Below are 17,171 nucleotides of genomic sequence, written 5' to 3'. Positions count from 1 at the left end.
AAGTGGCATGCCACAAAAGTACATTTTGTGTGTGTGTGCATTAACAGTATCAGTTGATGGTTTGTATTTTCTCAAGGAGTAGTTCCAGTTCCTCAGATCAAGAAACAGCAGAGGTAGGGTAGTTGGTAGGAGATGTATCTTAATATTTATCCACTTAATATTATTTACATTAAAAAAAACTAATTGGAGTATGTTTCTTAAGTGCAGACCGCTTATATAAAATAGTTCTTAACTTTATCTTAATTTTCCTTAATATAACTATGAGTAGGTGATATAAGCTTTTTGACAAATGTAATTTGTGTCCATAAATTTTCAATAACTCCTGATCTAGGTTGTAGGTTGTTTAATGTTTAGGTAACACAAACAGAAGCAGTTTCTGTGGTTGAAAAAAACAAGCTGGGTAACTCGTTTACTCTGCAGTTTAGCCACAGAACAGAATAATAGCATCTTTTATATTGCTATTTTTTTTTTTTTTTTTTTAAAACCTTTTCTCCAGTTATACTTTATGTGCTACTCTTCTAAGGACCCATAGATTTACTTGCATACCTTATGTTTGCATGGCCAACAGAAAAGAAAGAAGTATAATTTTAGGATAAAAGATGTCATTTGTCGCTCAAAATGTGCTCTGATCTATTCAATATAGATCATGGTTTAAAAAGTTAAAATGAGTTTATGAAAGTGGTACCGTTGGTGCTTACATATCTATTGAACAACTTCTTTATGTTCTCTTTCCTAGTGTGTGCGGATAACAATCACGTCAGGACGTGGACAGTAACACGATTCAGAGGAATGATCTCTACCCAGCCAGGTTCCACTCCTTTAGCATCATTCAAGATATTGTCTCTGGAGGAGACAGAAAGCCATGGAAGCTATTCCTCTGGAAATGACATAGGTGGGCTGGACACTTCGGGGCGTTTTCAGATACTTGGTGGGCAGTACGCGGACTGTAAATAGAAACCTAAAAATGAGTTTCAAATAGTTTTTCACTTTACTTTTTTAAAACAGAAATTTAGTGTGTTTTCTTACTTAGTTCTATACATTCACAAATTATAGCATTTTTTTGTTTAAAAAGTTGAGCAAATTTTTCATCTATTTATCATTTCCTTTTTTAAATACTATTTCCAAATCTTTTGTTGATGATTAAAAGCCATGATAGCTGTGCACATTTGAAACTTGAAGGTTAGTTTCTTTCATTGCTAGTAACCTGAAAATAATTTTTTTAGTATTTATTTTTAGAGAGAGAGAGGGAGACACAGAATCTGAAGGCTCCCGACTTTGAGGGGTCAGCACAGAGCCTTACATGAGGCTCAAACTCAAGAATCACGAGATCATTATATAGGTCAACCGACTGAGTCACCCAGGTGCCCCTGAAAATAAAAGTTCAAGCTAGAGCAGGGCTGGTAGTGTAATGTGCTAACTGTTTTGATTGCATTGCAGTGGCCATCAGGAAATAATAAGCATATCATCATTGATATGGTCTGACTTCAGCAAAAAAGTACATAAAGTTGATTTGACTTGTCCCTCTATACACCATACGACACATGTGTATATGGATTCTCACACATACAAACATTTGCAGTCTTCACAGAGACAGATCTTTGTCTTCTTGGAAGAGTCTGTACGTTGTGTCTTCATTGTATGTAATAGGTCTATAGGACCTATTTGTTAACTCGTGCCTTTTTGAACATTTTTTTTTATAAGCAGAAATTATAGCACTGATAGGAGTACATTAGAGTTGTTTTATTAGAATTCTTTTATGTGAAACATTTAAATGTATGTTCATTCAGAATATGCTCCTACAGTAAAGAGTTCAAAAATAGTTACTGTTAAAAAAATACAAGCTACTTAAGAGAATTATACTATGACAGTCTTAGTATTTTTAGAAAAAGAAATGCTCAGCCTTGTTGATTTTAACAGTTGCTCTGTGACCCAGTTATCTCTGTGATCTAGGCCTTGGAAGTTTAGTTTTATCTCATCAACAAATTTCTTGCCTGTTTTATTGAGATACAATTGACAGTAACATTGTACAGGTTTGAGGTGTAGCATCCACAGAATTTTATTGAGTACCTTTGCCCTAAGCATTAGAAATCTTAAAAACAAAAATGCAGTGAACCTCCAGTCACAGTGTGGTGACCAGTAGAAACAAAAAGCAAACAGTTGCCTGGGGCAGAAGCACCAAGGGGGGCCGATAGTGCTGCTCCCCATGCTGGGTGTTGGGGGACACCAGGCTCATTTCATTTTCTGGACAGGCGTTTGAGGTAGATATTATCCCCCACTTAACACTGATGGAAACCGAGAACACTTAGTAGAGGTCTCAGTGTTTGAACTGAGACACTAAGGGTGGGTAAGGCTCTAAAGTCTTACCTGGCAAGTTTGGAAAACGTCCGGAAGGTCCTGGATTGGTGGTACGTGGGTGAGAGTAGGAGCACATGGGACTGAGTGGAGACGCGGGCGTCAGGCCAGGCGGAACGTGGGTAACGGGAACGAAAAGATGTTTGGAAACAGGCCTGTAAACTACAGCAGCCTTGTGAACTCTTTGAAAGAGGGCAGGGAGATTTTTTTTTTTCCTTTATAGTTCTCATTTAAAAACATTTCTTAAGAGGTGGACATTCAGGTTAGTGGAACAGAATAGAAAGCCCGGCGTCTGTAGGCATGTGTATATGGGTGGAATCCCGATTGCAGCGGCAGATGAGTAATAAATACTGGAGGCAGCCATGAAAGAAAGGAGTAGTGGAGCTGGTTAGAAGTTCAAAGTCCATCTTTTTGCCTCCCTACTTTCTTCTTCCCCATTGAAGATAGGAGACACCTGAGGATATTTGTGTTCTGAAGGAAAGGAGCCAATTTGGAGAGAGGAGAGGGAGAAACTTTAAGGAGGGGAAGTGTGGGTAATTGAATTGAGGCACAAAGAGTTAAGCTATGTAAGCAACTCATACGAAGATAGTTTGAGAAAAAGAAAAGTCCCAGAGTCCTTACTCCTAGTTATTTTATCCATTATCGCTATTTTGACTTTGGTTATGGGTTATTAAATGAGGACTCTCATTTCACCTCAATAGAATTAGACTTCAGAAAATTGTCAAGTAGCTGAGCAACTGCATAGCTTAGTGAAGAGCCAGACATCTTGGGTTTAAACCCCAGTTCCTTTAGGTAGGACCTCTGAGAGCTTTGGTTAAGTAATCTCTTGGTGCCTTAGTTTACTCATCTGTAAACTAGAGATCATAATAATGTATCTCTTACGTGTGATGATTAAAATGAGTTACATGCAGAGCATTTACTGTGACACACAGTAAGCATAATGTAAGTATTTGCTGACTAATCAAGATGTTATTGTCCCATTTATTAATTAGGTATGATTCACTTAAGATGAAATTGTATCCTACATCACATAGTTTTTGTGAATGATGAGTTGGTATTATTTTAGCTAACGAGAATGATGAGAAACAAGAACTACTAGTTTTTATGTTTTCCATGAAACACATTTTTTTGTAATGTCTTTCAGAATCTTTCTAAAATATATGAGCCATTTATCTGCTTTGCCAAGTACAAGAAAGTAAAAATAATCGAATCTTTCTTTTTAGATTGAAAACCATGCGGGATACAATAGGCTTCTTCTAGTTAATTAATTGTTTATTTTTTTATGTATTATTGTTATTTTAATGTTTATTCTTGAGACAGAGAGAGACAGCAAGAGAGGGACACAGACTCCAAAGCAGGCTCCAGGCTCTGAGCTGTCAGCGTAGAGCCTGATGTGGGGCTCAAACTCACAAGCCGTGAGATCAGGACCTGAGCTGAAGTCGGATGCTCAACCTACTGAGCCACCCAGGCGCCCCAATGAAATTCTGTTTAAGAAAGTTACCCTTTATTTCTTAAGATTTTGCATTTAGCTTTTCAAGAAAGAGTAAAAGTCATACATAAAGTAATTTTATTTATATGTACGTTTTCTAAAGCTGTAAGAAATGGCACACATTCTGAAAGATAATAGATGTAGAGCCTGTATTTGAACAGGTCTTGTACTGGTGGTATAAATGTAGCATTTTCAGCAGACTAATGCCTTCAGCTTTAATAGCCTTAGTGCATAAAATCAAATTTGAACTATTATATATTTCTTTTAAAAATGATTACTGCGAGTTGGAGTATGTGCAGCACTGTTTTTTCTGTCTGAGTTGGACGTGGACTAAAGGTCATGTGTGAAAAGTGCTTTTTTGTTTTAGTATTGACATGTCTTTTGTTCAGTGAAACCAGTGGATTTCAGTTAACTTCTTTTGACATTGTCTGTTCTTTGACCCAAGGGCCTTTTGGAGAACGAGATGATCAACAGGTGTTTATCCAGAAAGTTGTTCCCATCACCAACAAACTGTTTGTAAGACTCTCATCTACTGGGAAAAGGTAAAACTTGGCTTTATTTGTTTTCAGAAGTCACTTATGTTTTAAAACAAGCAAACATGTAATTTGGCACACTGATAAAAGAGCACTACCAGAAGCAGATTGTTGAAAAAAGAAGTTTAGTCATTATCTTGTGATCTTCTTAGCTTAAATTAAGACAGTATATTTAGTACATTTCCTCTAGGATTTATTTATTTCACTGATCCTGTGGATAATTAAGAAGGATGGGTGTGTAACAGAGTAAGAACCCATGAATTTGATGGCAGACATCTGAGTTAAATCCTGTTTTTGGCACTTCCCCTTACTAGCTGTATAAATTCAGTTTGTCACTTTGTTTCTCTCAACCTCCAGTTTGTTTATAAAATAATGTTCAGCTACCTTGGAAGGATGTCATAAGATATAATGAGTTAAAAACTCATTTTTGTAAGGAATACCTTTCATGGGCCTGGACACTAACAGATGCCCAATAGAAATTAGTTTCCCCTTTTAACATTTGACTGAAATTGTACGTCTTTCAAATATATATATGTATAGTCAAACCTCAGACATATTGAGCTGTACATTTCTTTTCTTTAAAAACAAAAATTTTTGCATGCCAAACAAGTAAAAAAGGTAGAATTCGTATTAGTAGTCATTAGGGAGGTTATGGATTTTCATACTAATGTTACTAATGCTACTGCTGTTGTTACTCTTCAGCATATTGTCATTTCCTAATATTTTAATGAATAAACTCTTGGAGATGATAAATTTTCTTTCCATCAAAATTCTTTGCATATAGTCATCAGCAATTGTTAAATGAATTGATTCTAGAGCATGATTTTTAAGTTCTAAACTACTTTTGTCACCTTTTTTTTTTAAAGGAAAGTGTATTAGAAGCCTCTAATGTAGTTAGAGATCAAAATTTATCATGAGAAATATTATAAATCACTGATTTATCATTTTCTCTGCATATTAGTGAAGATGCCGCCAAACATTTCTTACAACTGCTGCATAACATCCTCTAACAATGTATTTCCTTTCCTTGTTCGGTTCTCATGTCCTCCCTCTTCTGTTATATTAAACAGTAGCAGGGTGTTATCATCTACAGTCTCTGCATGACAGAAAAAATTCGGTAAATTTTAACTTCATGATTCCTTAGGAAGAGTTGTACTTATAAAAATAATCAGAAATTACTTTGGGGGTGACTGGGCAGCTTAATCGGTTAAGCGTCTGACTTTGGCTCAGGTCATGATCTCGCAGTTTGTGAGTTCGATCCCTTTGTCGGGCTCTGTGCTGACAGCTCAGAGCCTGGAACCGGCTTCGGATTCTGTGCCTTCCTCTTTGTCTGCCTCTCCCCTGCTCACGCTGTCCCTCTCTGTCTCTCAAAAATAAATGTTAAAAAAAAAATAAAAAGAAAAGAAATTACTCTGTAGAATTAAATAGAAAACCAGCCCTTTATAGGGTGCCTGGTGGCTCAGTAGGTTAAGCATCTGACTTGATCTCAGCTCAGGTCATGATCTCATAGTTGTGAGTTTGAGGTCCATCATTGGGCTCTGCACTGACCGCACGGAGCCTGCTTGGGATTCTCTCTCTCTCCCTCCTCTCTCTCTCTCTCTCTCTCTCTCTCTCTCTCTCTCTCTCTCTCTCCCCCCCCCCCTTTCTACCATTCCTTCCTCCAGCTTTCTCAAAATAAATAAATACACATTAAAAAAATCCCCTTATGAGGCTGATGCTAAGCAAAGCTTTTGTTTAAGTCATTCAGATTTTTGATACTGAGAAGTGAAATGAAAAGGTTTTATTTCAAGTGGGCAGGGGCAGTACCTTGTCAGCATTTAAAAGAAGAAGGAATTCTAAGGGATCTAGCCCACAGGAAAAACAAAAAACAAAATCATGTTTATTTTCAAGCACATAGGTTTATATTTTGATTTATTTTGATTTTAAATGTAAACAGTAATTTAGATTTTAAAAATATTTATATTAGTTTATAGGTATTATTAAAAATAAACATAATTCACTGCATTAAGAAGAGGAAAACTATTTGACAGTTCCACACCCATTTATGGCTTAAAAAAAAGAATCTTAGTGCCTAAAATAAAGGACAAGTTTTTTAATCTGATAATAATGCCTACAGAACCAGTTCTAGTAAACTTTGCACGCAGTGGTGAAATACTGAAAGCTTTTCCCTTAGGTAGGGAATGAGTAGGATGGCCTCTCACTGGATGCGGGTGTCCAGTACGTAACCTTCTCCCTCGTCTTCTGCCGTGTTTGCCGGGAAGCTCAGCTGCGCTTCGTACTCCGTGTTTCTCACACTGATAAGAATGGTATTTCCCCTTCCTCCTTCATTTTCTGACCTTGCATTTGCCTGGTACTATTTATTTGTGTACTTATTTATTTATTATTATTATTTTTTTTTTTTGAAATGCCTCCTTGTGTAGTAGTCTGGGGTAAAAAATTCAGTCAAGCATAATTCAGTCAACTCTTACACGATTTTGACAAATTATTTGCTGACGTTAGTCCTTGTATTTTTTTATTTGTCAAATGTAAATGATAACTGATAATTGTTCTTTCTAGGTTCTTTTATCCTTTATGGAAACCAATGCAATAGTTAAAAAGATTGTTTTAAAAAGTTACGAATCTTATCTTAGTGGAGGATACTACTTAGACCTCTCCATACAACTGTACATTTTTTTTCTGGTTTCAGACTTTTAATTTGCACATACATTTTAAATGACATCTCAAGATCTTTTCCAGTATCTTACCTACTTGCTTTGTTTCTGCCTTTTTAGTTTGTAACTTTTTAGTTTTGTAGCTTCCTTTTAAGGAATTCGTTCCCATCAAGGTTTTTACCTGGAGTTTTTTTTTTTTAAGGTTGGCTTAAATTATTTGTGTTATTTCATAATTATTTAAATATGTTGTTTTATAACAGCCTTTTCTCTAGACTCAAAGAAACAAGGCTTGAATCTTATTTCTGTGACTTGTCTTGAACTTCTGAGATCTGTTTTATATATATAAAATATTTAACTCCAATTTGCTAATAAGCAATTAATTTCAAAACTCTGAATTACAACATGTTACTTGTCCCCATGGTTTACAACTATACAATATCTTTTGCAGAATCTGTGAGATCCAGGCTGTTGACTGTACAACAATATCCTCGTTTACAGTGAGAGAATGTGAGGGTTCCAGTAGGATGGGCTCAAGGCCAAGGCGCTACTTGTTCACAGGCCACACAAACGGCAGCATTCAGATGTGGGATCTGACCACCGCGATGGATATGGTCAACAAAAGTGAAGAGAAGGGTAGGTCCATGAGCAAAGTTGTTTGTCCACAAGGTGATCAGCTTCTGACATAAGTGATGATAACGAGTGTGTGTTTTCCTTAGACGTAGGTGGTCCAACTGAAGAAGAGCTACTCAAATTACTGGATCAGTGTGACCTGAGCACATCTCGCTGTGCTACTCCTAACATCAGTCCAGCCACTTCTGTGGTTCAGCACAGCCGTCTCCGCGAATCAAATTCTAGGTAGGGTACAGAGTTGTGGATCGTATGAGTAGTTGAATTGATTGCTTTTGGGAAAATTGGCTGAGATACTGTAATCACATAGTTGTTGAAAGCATCATTTTTCAAGGCATTTTTTTTAAATTATTTTTTTAACATACTTTATTGTCCCAATTGGTTTCCATATAACACCCAGTGCTTATCCCAAGTGCCCTCCTCCATGGCCATCACCTATTTTCTCCTCTCCCCCACCCCCATCAGCCCTGAGTTTATTCTCAGTATTGAGGACTCTCTCATGGTTTGCCTCCCTCCCTCTCCCCAACTGTTTTTCCCCTGCCCCTCCCCCATGGTCCTCTGTTAAGTTTCTCCTGTTCCACATATGAGTGAAAACATACAGTAACTGTTCTTCTCTGCATGACTTATTTCACTCAGCATAACACCCTCAAGTTCCGTCCACATTGCTACACATGGCCAGCTTTCATTCTTTCTCATTGCCATGTAGTATTCCATTGTATAGATAAACCACATCTTCTTGATCCATTCGTCAGTGGATGGACACTTAGGCTCTTTCCATGTTTTGGCTATTGTTGAGAGTGTTGCTATGAACATTGGGGTACATGTGCCCCTATGCATCAGCACCCCTGTGTCCCTTAGGTAAATTCCCAGCAGTGCTATTCCTGGGTCATAGGGGAGTTCTGTTGTTAATTTTTTGAGGAACCTGCATACTGTTTTCCAGAGGGGCTGCACCAGTTTACATTCCCACCAGCAGTGTAGGAGGGTGCCCATTTCTCCACATCCTCGTCGAGGCATATCTTTAATTCAGACTTTATTGATACTCAGTTTTCTTAAAACATTTTACTAAATTTCTCACCTGCAGGCATATCTGGTTCTTTTCATAGAATATATTTTCAGGAGCATCTGAGAGGCTCAAATGCTTAAGTGGCTGACTCTTGATTTCCACTCAGGTCATGATCTCACGGTTCATGAGTTTGAGCCCCACATTGGGCTCTGCATTGACAGCGTGGAACCTGCTTGGGATTCGTTCTCTCTCAAAAATAAATAAACTTAAAAAAACATTTTTTAAAAATATTTTTTCCCTTTAACTTTGTGAATTGCTGCCAATTTGGATGCCTGTTATGTGATCAGGAGTTCATTCAAAGGAAATTAGAAAAAGCACATGTCACCTTGAATAGTGTATGGAATTTTTGTTCCTGTAGCCTTAGGGAAATATTAAAGTGATTACGTCAGCTCTCAAAGCTTACATTTGGTTATTTTGTACTTCTGATACAGTGGCGTCGTTTATTTGGAATTCAAAAATTCCAAAATTTGAACCCAGGACCAAATACTAAATTATATTGGTTCCCTATAGGTTTTAAAAGTTTCGTCCCCCGCCTCCCAGCTTTTTTCAGCTATTCAGAATTTCAGATTCACTGAATATATGTATGTTATTATTTGCATTGGTAATTAGATAAGCACACACACACACATACACACACACTAATCCATAATATAGAGTACTTAATAAGTACATTTTTATATATAGAAATAAAGATAGGCATTCTTTATATACTTAAATAATATCCTTTCCTTATAGTTTAATTAATGAGATGTGCCCCTGAAAAATCCCAGAAAGTTATCTGAACTGTAATTTTTTTTATAATAACTGTATTTCAGCCTCCAGCTCCAGCACCATGAAACCATCCACGAAGCAGCTACTTATGGTTCCGTTAGGCCTTACAGAGAGAGTCCTTTGTTAGCAAGAGCAAGGAGAACGGAGAGCTTTCACAGTTACAGGGACTTCCAGACTGTTAATTTGAACAGAAATGTAGAACGAGCTGTCCCTGAAAATGGTAACTTGGGTCCAATACAGGCCGAAGTACAGCGGGCAACAGGGGAATGTAGTGTATCGGAGAGAAAGTCTCCTGGAACAGAAACAAAAAGTTTGAGAGAACCAGAGAGTGGATTGGAAGTGCATAAAGTAGCTGAAGGTCTAGAATCTAAGAAAAGGTCATCAGAAGAAGAAAATGAAAATAAAGTGGAGTTAAGGAAGAAAGGGGGATTTGAAGGAGGAGGGTTCCTTGGAAGAAAGAAAGTTCCGCATCTGGCGTCCTCACCCAGTACTTCGGATGGAGGAACGGACTCCCCAGGCACCGCGTCCCCGTCTCCTACAAAGACCACGCCATCTCCTCGGCATAAGAAAAGTGATTCTTCGGGTCAAGAGTACAGCTTGTGAAAACTTACCAGAATGAATAGTTCTGTTAATTTAGACGAAAGTTCAAAACTTTACTGGATTTCAGTACATTAGCTTTTACGCCAAAACTTTACAAATTAAAACTGGAGTTCATTCAGTATCTTTTTAAACAGAAATTACCTGGAGTAGGGAGATAAAATAATTGTATCTCTTTTCACCTTTTGGAAAGTTTTTTTTTAGTTTTACAAGTACATTTAACAAGATTGTTTGTAAAAAAAAAAAAAAAAGTCCATTTCAATATTTCACTACTCTCTGGATGTTGGAAGCAAAGTACCAAGTCTGACTAAGATGGTGCCCACATCCAAGCATCCTCTGAGGGCACAGGGACCAGCAGTGCGTTCCTAACCCCCATAATGCTTGAGGTCTGGCTTGCAAGGTCATGTTAAGCGAATCCCATTAATTCTCTTTGGAACTTAGTCTCCTAGCACTTATTGTGATTGCCAAGTGTTTACCAGATATTTAATGAGGTGCTACGTTTGTGAAAAAATATCATCTAATTCAAAAAACACTATTGATGTTGAACACCAGATAACACTGTATAGTAGTCAGTCCCTTAGGGTATTCTTTTTTTTAATTGTGGATCATTATCTGATTCTCATTTTTGGAGTTCGTAAGTCTTAGCAAGCATCACCCATGTTAATACCAAACATCCATTTTTAACTTCCTTTAAAGTTTGGAGGGGTGTCTGTTTGAACAGGTGAAGTAACAATAATAATCCAGGACCGAGCTTTGAGTGCCCGGAAGGGAAACCGTACTAGTTGTTAGTCTGCCTTCTTTTTTTTAGGATCCACCATATTTTCCCCCCACTGTTAATAATGAAGATAATCAAGTTAGAACATTGCCATTTTGTTAAGCGTGTGAAACTGCAATTCTCAATTTTTGGTTAAAGGTTTTGGCTGCTGTAAAAATATTATTTTAAAATATATTTCGAATTGCAAGAACAAAAAAATTTTTGTACTTTTTTTCATTTAATTGGCATAATTTTCAAGTTTCTGCAAATAGGGTAATTGTAAATTTAAAGCATTAAGCGTTTATTGGTGAATAATGTATATATTCCCATTCCAAGAAATATTAAGTGAGTGAAGCCGAAATAAATCCTTTAAAGTTTACTATATTGCTAGTGATTTCACAAGTCCTCTTGTATTTATTTATCAGTTAAGTCTAATAAAAATGATTAAGACTATGTGTTCTCTGTTATTTAAGGAATAGAAAGCCTGTTTGAAGTAAACCTACGTGAGTTTGTTCATGTCTTCTCCCTGCAGTGAGAAAGGGGAGGGGCGGGGAGAACTTAACGTAAAGCTAACGTGCATTATCATGGAGGGAGAATATTAGGCCAAACATAATTTCCATATTATGGATTTGTAATTCTCTCCATACCCTTCTTTCTCATTATCACTGTCCTGTAAAAGTTTTGGGGGCAAGTAAGAAAATGAAAGAAGTTTTGAGTATTTGCCCAACCTTTAACAAGCATAAAAGGCCGGGGGAGGGGGGAAGGTAGACTATTCTAGAGTAAAATCCCAAAGAAAGGCAACCCACCATACCACGGGTTACTATGAGTCAAATCTTTTTTTATCTCTTTCACTTACGGGAGTTTGAACCTTCATGTTAGGACACGGGTTTTGAGTCGACTCTGTCACTGAACTTTGTGACCTTGAGCAGATTATCCCTGCTATGCCTAAGTGTTTTCCTTGTACTTACTTCATTAGGGTTTTTGTGACCCAAGGAAAAAATTGAGATGAATCTACATACTTTGTGTTCAATGAAAAATGAGAACAGAATCCTGATTCTCATGATGCGAGTTTTTTAAGTAATTCGGTACTTCAGAGGAGTACTCAGAAGTATCATCATACCGGTTGCTGTCCTCACTTCATAGAGGAGACCACTTAGGAGAAATACTTCGCCACAAAGTTTGTCAGCTACTGAGCCAACTTTTGAACCTGTGCTGCCTTTTTCAGGAGCCTATGGTCTTGTTCCTGGCTTTCTCATCTAGGCTTATACATCAGAATGACCTCAGACTATACATGCCCATCTGCCCAGACCTCCCTCCAATCTGGTGGGTGTTACTCATGCTTTGGAAAAAGTACCACAGTTGATTCTAATGTACATTTGTAGTTGAGAGATTATAAAGAGCATCCTATTTTCTTAAATGGGTTCAGCCTTATCATTGTTATTTATGTGTTAGTTGTAAATATAAGCTCCTTATCACCGAATTATTCCATCTGGACTGTTTTATTTACAGGTTGTTCAAGTTGAATTGTATTGATGCTAACATGATTTTTGGATAAGCATAAGATACACTGAAAACTTAGAGTTGGCAAGATTTGTCAGGAGTTGGTCAGTCTGAGGAACTGTTCTTCCACAGACTGGCTTAGAGCCTCAGCACCCCCAAAGTTCACAATCTGACTTGTTTTGAGGCAGAACAAGGGTTATCCCTAACGTAATAAATCTTTGCCACTTTAGCCGTGGGAAAATCCACCTACCTCTGGATTAGCTCGCAAAATATTGTCTGACAATTGTGTATGTGACCTATAGACTCAAAGTAACTTCCTGGAATCATTACATAGCCCTTTTAAGAATAAGGAAGACAGTATTTTTTACATTGTTTTCCATGAAGAACAAATACCTTTAATTTAATGTTGATGACTTGGAAAAAAATGTTTCTTGGTCTAGGACTTTCACCAATGACTTTGTAGTCCAAATAGAACAGATGCTAGAAGATGTTGATCCGTGGCAATTGGACTGTGGCGTATCATCCGCTCTTTGTGATTCGAGGGCTGAAATAGCAAGTTCTCTGAAATGAAGGGCTATAGTACAAAGTAATAGACATATACGCTATGCATATGATGATACACGCTCATGTATCCTCTTGTGTTTACATACAAATGTTAATTGAAACACTTGCAAAGCTGGAAGGAGCACAAAACTTCTTTTTTAATTCCACAGGCTAATTACATATTGCAAATAGAACAGCGGTTTCCATGGGAAAGGTGCTAAGTTGACGATGTCAGTATTCCCGTGTACACGGTCAATTGACAGAATTTTATGGAAAGTATTGATTGGAGTTTCAAAACGATGTAAAATATGTGGTGAATAGCTCTGTAGTCCTTAGATTTTCACAAGATTCACAAATGCAGGAACAGAGATTTAAAAGTGTATGTGGTGCTCTGTCAAAATGCTGGTGTATACTTTTTTTAAAAAATTAAGTTTAGTGCATACTTATCCCTAAACACGGTAATTACATTGAGCTTTCAGCTCAGTGTGAATCCACCAGCGCAGTTTGGTTTTCTCTAGCTGATTCAGCTTGGCCTGAAACCAGGACTTTACTGTGTAGCTGTGATCATTGGAATTACTGTTTATTCCAGGATTGTGTCACTCCATGGGAATAAAGGATTGAAAGGAGCAGCAGTGACGTCCTCTCAGAAGAACTGCTTAGTTTCTTACATGTAACAACGGTGGGCCAATTTGAAATTGTCCCTGTTTGTCCACTTAACCAGTGGAGTCACTGTCTGAGCCAAGTGAAAATTACAAGCTTATTTAGTAGAGCAAAGTAAGTATTTTCATTTCGATGGTACCCCTTATTTCAGACCACCGGAAAAGCAGACCTCTATTATGGAAGAACAGTTTTCAAAAACAATCCTCATTTTCTTTTTTTGAAGGATTATAGAATAACCAGAAATGGATCTTTCTAGCATATATTGGGTGTCAGTCAGTGATAACCCAGTCGGGATGGGGCATAGGGCCCACCTTTCGGTTTTACGTCTTCGGAGTCTCCATCTTTCACAGGTGGGTGTCGGTGAAAGTGGTGTGTTCCTTAGTCACAGAACTGAAACCCTTGATGGCATTCATCAGGTCCTCTTCATCCACATACTGAAAAATAAGCCAATCATCATTGGTTAGGATGTTTGCTATCCCTTTGATATTTGCCATCGATTGATAGTGGTATCAATTTAATATAAAAAGTAATCAGTAAGTATTTTGTTAAAGGCTAATATCCTATGCTCAAAACTTTAAGGCATGGTTTGAGATTGTCCTGCCTCAAGTTTACCTTATTGTAAGGGTCACATGTTCACATGAACTATGGACTAATCCAAAATGTCCTTTGAGTGTTATTAAGGGCCATATTTTAACTTTCTAAACCTGTTTTCTCATCTCTAAAGTGAGGAGATTATATTTTTATATTTTATTTTATATTTATATTTACGGATGTTATACACACACACACACACGTATATACATTTATATACTTAAGATTTTGTTTGGGGTCACCTGGGTGGCTCAGGTCACAATCTCATGGCTTGTGAGTTTAAGTCCTGCTTCGGGCTCTGTGCTGCCTGGAGCCTGCTTCAGATTCTGTCTCCCTCTCTCCCTCTCTCTCTCTCTCTCAAAAATAAACAAACACAAAAAAGGGATTTGGTTCAAACTGTCAGCAGAAGAGAAAGAATACATGCTACTGTGCTTCCCTCTTTTACTGTATTTGGTATGTATTGAATAGGGCTCGTAATATTGTTTATAAGGTGATAATGAACAGATTATTTTCCAAGTTTTGCATCTTCAAAACCTTTCACTAAATTGATTTACATATTATCTATTGCTAGTACTGTCAAAAGCAAGCAAAACCGTCAATATAGTATAACAGTGAGGAATGGGGCTTCTATTATCAAATGATGGTTTTAAGATCCCAATTCCATCAAAAAAATCACTGTGTATACTTAGGTAAGGACACACATGGAACCAAGCCCTCTGTGTGTTATGTTCCCTGTAAACTTGTCCTTTTCCATGTCAAATATGATCAATTAACAATTCCTTTATTCCTGCCATTTAGAATCTTTAGATCTGGAATGGAATCGTGGAATTCGATAGTCATAACAATATGAAGCAGGCCCACAATTTTAAAGTGCACATTGTAAGGGCACCTGGGTGGCTCAGTTGGTTAAGTGTCCAACTTCGGCTCAGGTCATGATCTCACAGTGTGTGGGTTCGAGCCCCACGTCAGGCTCTCTGCTGAAAGCTTGCTCCGAGCCTGGAGTCCCCTTCTGTGTCCCCTTCTCTCTCTGCCCCTCCCCTGCTCATGCTCTATCTCACTCTGTCTCTCAAAAATAAATAAATGTAAAAAAAAATTTTTTTTAAATAAAATAAAATGCACATTGTAGATCACTGTCCTGAACAAGCCAAGACTGCATTTTTTCATTGTGATTAGAACCTGGAGCCAGGAAACTTGCTTTTTTACTTGCCATTAGTTAAGAAAATCTTCATGGAAGTCCTCAACTTTTCAGCAAAGGTGAGTACTTAGATGAGTGGAAGACTGTAAAGGCCGAAGTAGACAGCTGGAAGACATGGAGGTGAATCATTCTGCCCCAAAAGAGTAAGCAGAGTCCCTGAGTTCCTAGCTGGCTATCATTCCTAGCGAACTATCCCAAAGGAATAGTTCTGCAGCAGACGTCTAGGTAGTTGGCATAATGCAGAAGGTTGATGGTTGGTAAAAACCATAGGATTCTATCCATTTCAGCCTCTAGGGACTTATAACAACTATTAGATATTAATAAGGTTAACTTTCAATGAGTAAATTATTTGTATCCACTGGACTGAAATTATGAAGTTGAAGTTCACAAACAGTAATACCTTTATTTATCATGATTTTCTGAGTTTTTTGGAAAAGAACCACTGAACCTATTGAAAGACTTTCTCCTCTAACCATAAACCAGAAAGAAAAAGGTGATGCACTTTTTAAAAGTTTTTTCTTATAGACTAGTTCCAATGTTCCCAGTCGTCTTTTGCCCAAATTAATAGAGTATAGCCTGTTTGTCTCTCCAACTACTCAATGAATTTTTTTTAAGCATTTGATGTTTGCAAAAAGAACAAGACAAAGTTTCTACCTGGCTCATCAAACAACTTAGTAACACTAGTAAGTAGGTCATTACAAAATACTTGGGTAAATAAATGGTCAGAGGGATGCAGAGTGCGGGGAGGCAGCATTCAATGAGGCCAGAAATCTCCATGCCACCCCTTTGCCAATATGCTTCTGGGGGGTGATCTACGGCTCTGGATAAGGAAATCCACTCACCAGCCCACTGTCGTGGCCCATGATGGTTTCCCACAGCGAGTCATCAGTCAAGACTTTCTTGTCCTGAACATCCATGAGTTGGCTGACACTGCGGTGGAGGGGGCCTTGGGAATAGGTTTGGCTTACTTGGCTCTGACTTGGGATCCGAAGGACTGATATGCTGCGGTTGCTCCTGATACTGACGGGTGTCCCAGCCCGGGGAATTTTGGTATCAGCTAATCCCTGAAAAGAAAGTTGCTGTTCGCGATTACTGTCCAAAAAAAAAAAAAAATGGACTTGAAATAGGACAGAAAATTGTGTGTCACACATTATCAATGAAGGGAGCACTCCATATCCTCCTACAGAACAGCTTATCTGGAATGCCACGGCCCCTGGCTTTTTGGTAGGGGTGAGGTGATAAACTAATAGCGGTGCTAAACACCAGTGTTCTTAGCGCTTCCAGAATATATGCACTAGCGCTTTGGCTCTTGTTCCCTGTAGACAAGGGCTTACTGCCTTGCAAAGTGGTGGGGTGAAGGTGATAGCGGCTGGGTTAACAAAGTGATCCCTTCACAAGTGTCACCACAGAGCCTGTGCCTTGAGATCACTGCTTTTCCCAGACCAAAGTTGACAATGGTCTCTCATGGTTGCCAGCTGAGCATGGTTGGATTATATTTTAAAATCTCTGGGTTTGTGTAGGAACATGGGCTCTTCCCACCCTCTCTTCTCATTCATGTTGTTCTCTTCATTATAAGATTCAGCCTTGAAAATAAATCGGGCCTGTGGGGTGCCTGGGTGGCTCAGTGAGTTAAGTATCCAATTTCAGCTAATATCATAGTCTCATGGTTTGTGAGGTAGAGCCTTGCATCAGGGTCTCTGCAGTCAGCCAGAGCCCACTTTGGATCCTCTGTCCCCCTTCTTTCTGCCCCTCCCCTACTATCTCTCTTTTTCTCTCTAAAAAATAAACATTAAAAAAATTAATAATTAATAAATCACAGGGCACCTGGGTGGCTCAGTTGGTTAA

At 38.1% G+C, this 17,171-nt stretch overlaps 2 protein-coding genes across 3 annotated transcripts in view; one reads left to right on the top strand and one right to left on the bottom strand.

Moving 5' to 3' along the window:
* The window catches only part of KCTD3 (potassium channel tetramerization domain containing 3), a 59,811-nt gene extending 48,521 nt beyond the window's left edge, over window positions 1-11,290 (top strand). For both annotated transcript variants that reach the window (XM_039223520.1, XM_039223519.1), the window contains 5 exons: window positions 737-892; window positions 4,287-4,383; window positions 7,474-7,658; window positions 7,742-7,880; window positions 9,531-11,290. In XM_039223520.1, coding sequence (XP_039079451.1) covers window positions 737-892; window positions 4,287-4,383; window positions 7,474-7,658; window positions 7,742-7,880; window positions 9,531-10,089 — 1,136 coding nt within the window. In that variant the 3' untranslated portion in view covers window positions 10,090-11,290. The remainder of the gene's footprint in view (window positions 1-736; window positions 893-4,286; window positions 4,384-7,473; window positions 7,659-7,741; window positions 7,881-9,530) is intronic.
* Window positions 11,291-12,341: 1,051 nt separating this feature from the next.
* Window positions 12,342-17,171, bottom strand: part of LOC120225274 (usherin-like) — a 54,526-nt gene continuing 49,696 nt past the window's right edge. The window contains exons 10-11 of the mRNA XM_039223522.1: window positions 16,169-16,390; window positions 12,342-13,974 (exon numbers count right to left, since the gene is read on the bottom strand). Of these exons, the coding sequence (XP_039079453.1) occupies window positions 13,885-13,974; window positions 16,169-16,390 (312 nt within the window). The 3' untranslated portion in view covers window positions 12,342-13,884. The remainder of the gene's footprint in view (window positions 13,975-16,168; window positions 16,391-17,171) is intronic.

Source organism: Hyaena hyaena, unplaced genomic scaffold, assembly GCF_003009895.1.
Source record: "Hyaena hyaena isolate Hyena2069 unplaced genomic scaffold, ASM300989v1 scaffold_1361, whole genome shotgun sequence".
NCBI lineage: Eukaryota > Metazoa > Chordata > Mammalia > Carnivora > Hyaenidae > Hyaena > Hyaena hyaena.
The sequence above is the reverse complement of the archived record's forward strand: the minus strand, read 5'-3'. Positions and strand labels throughout refer to the sequence as shown.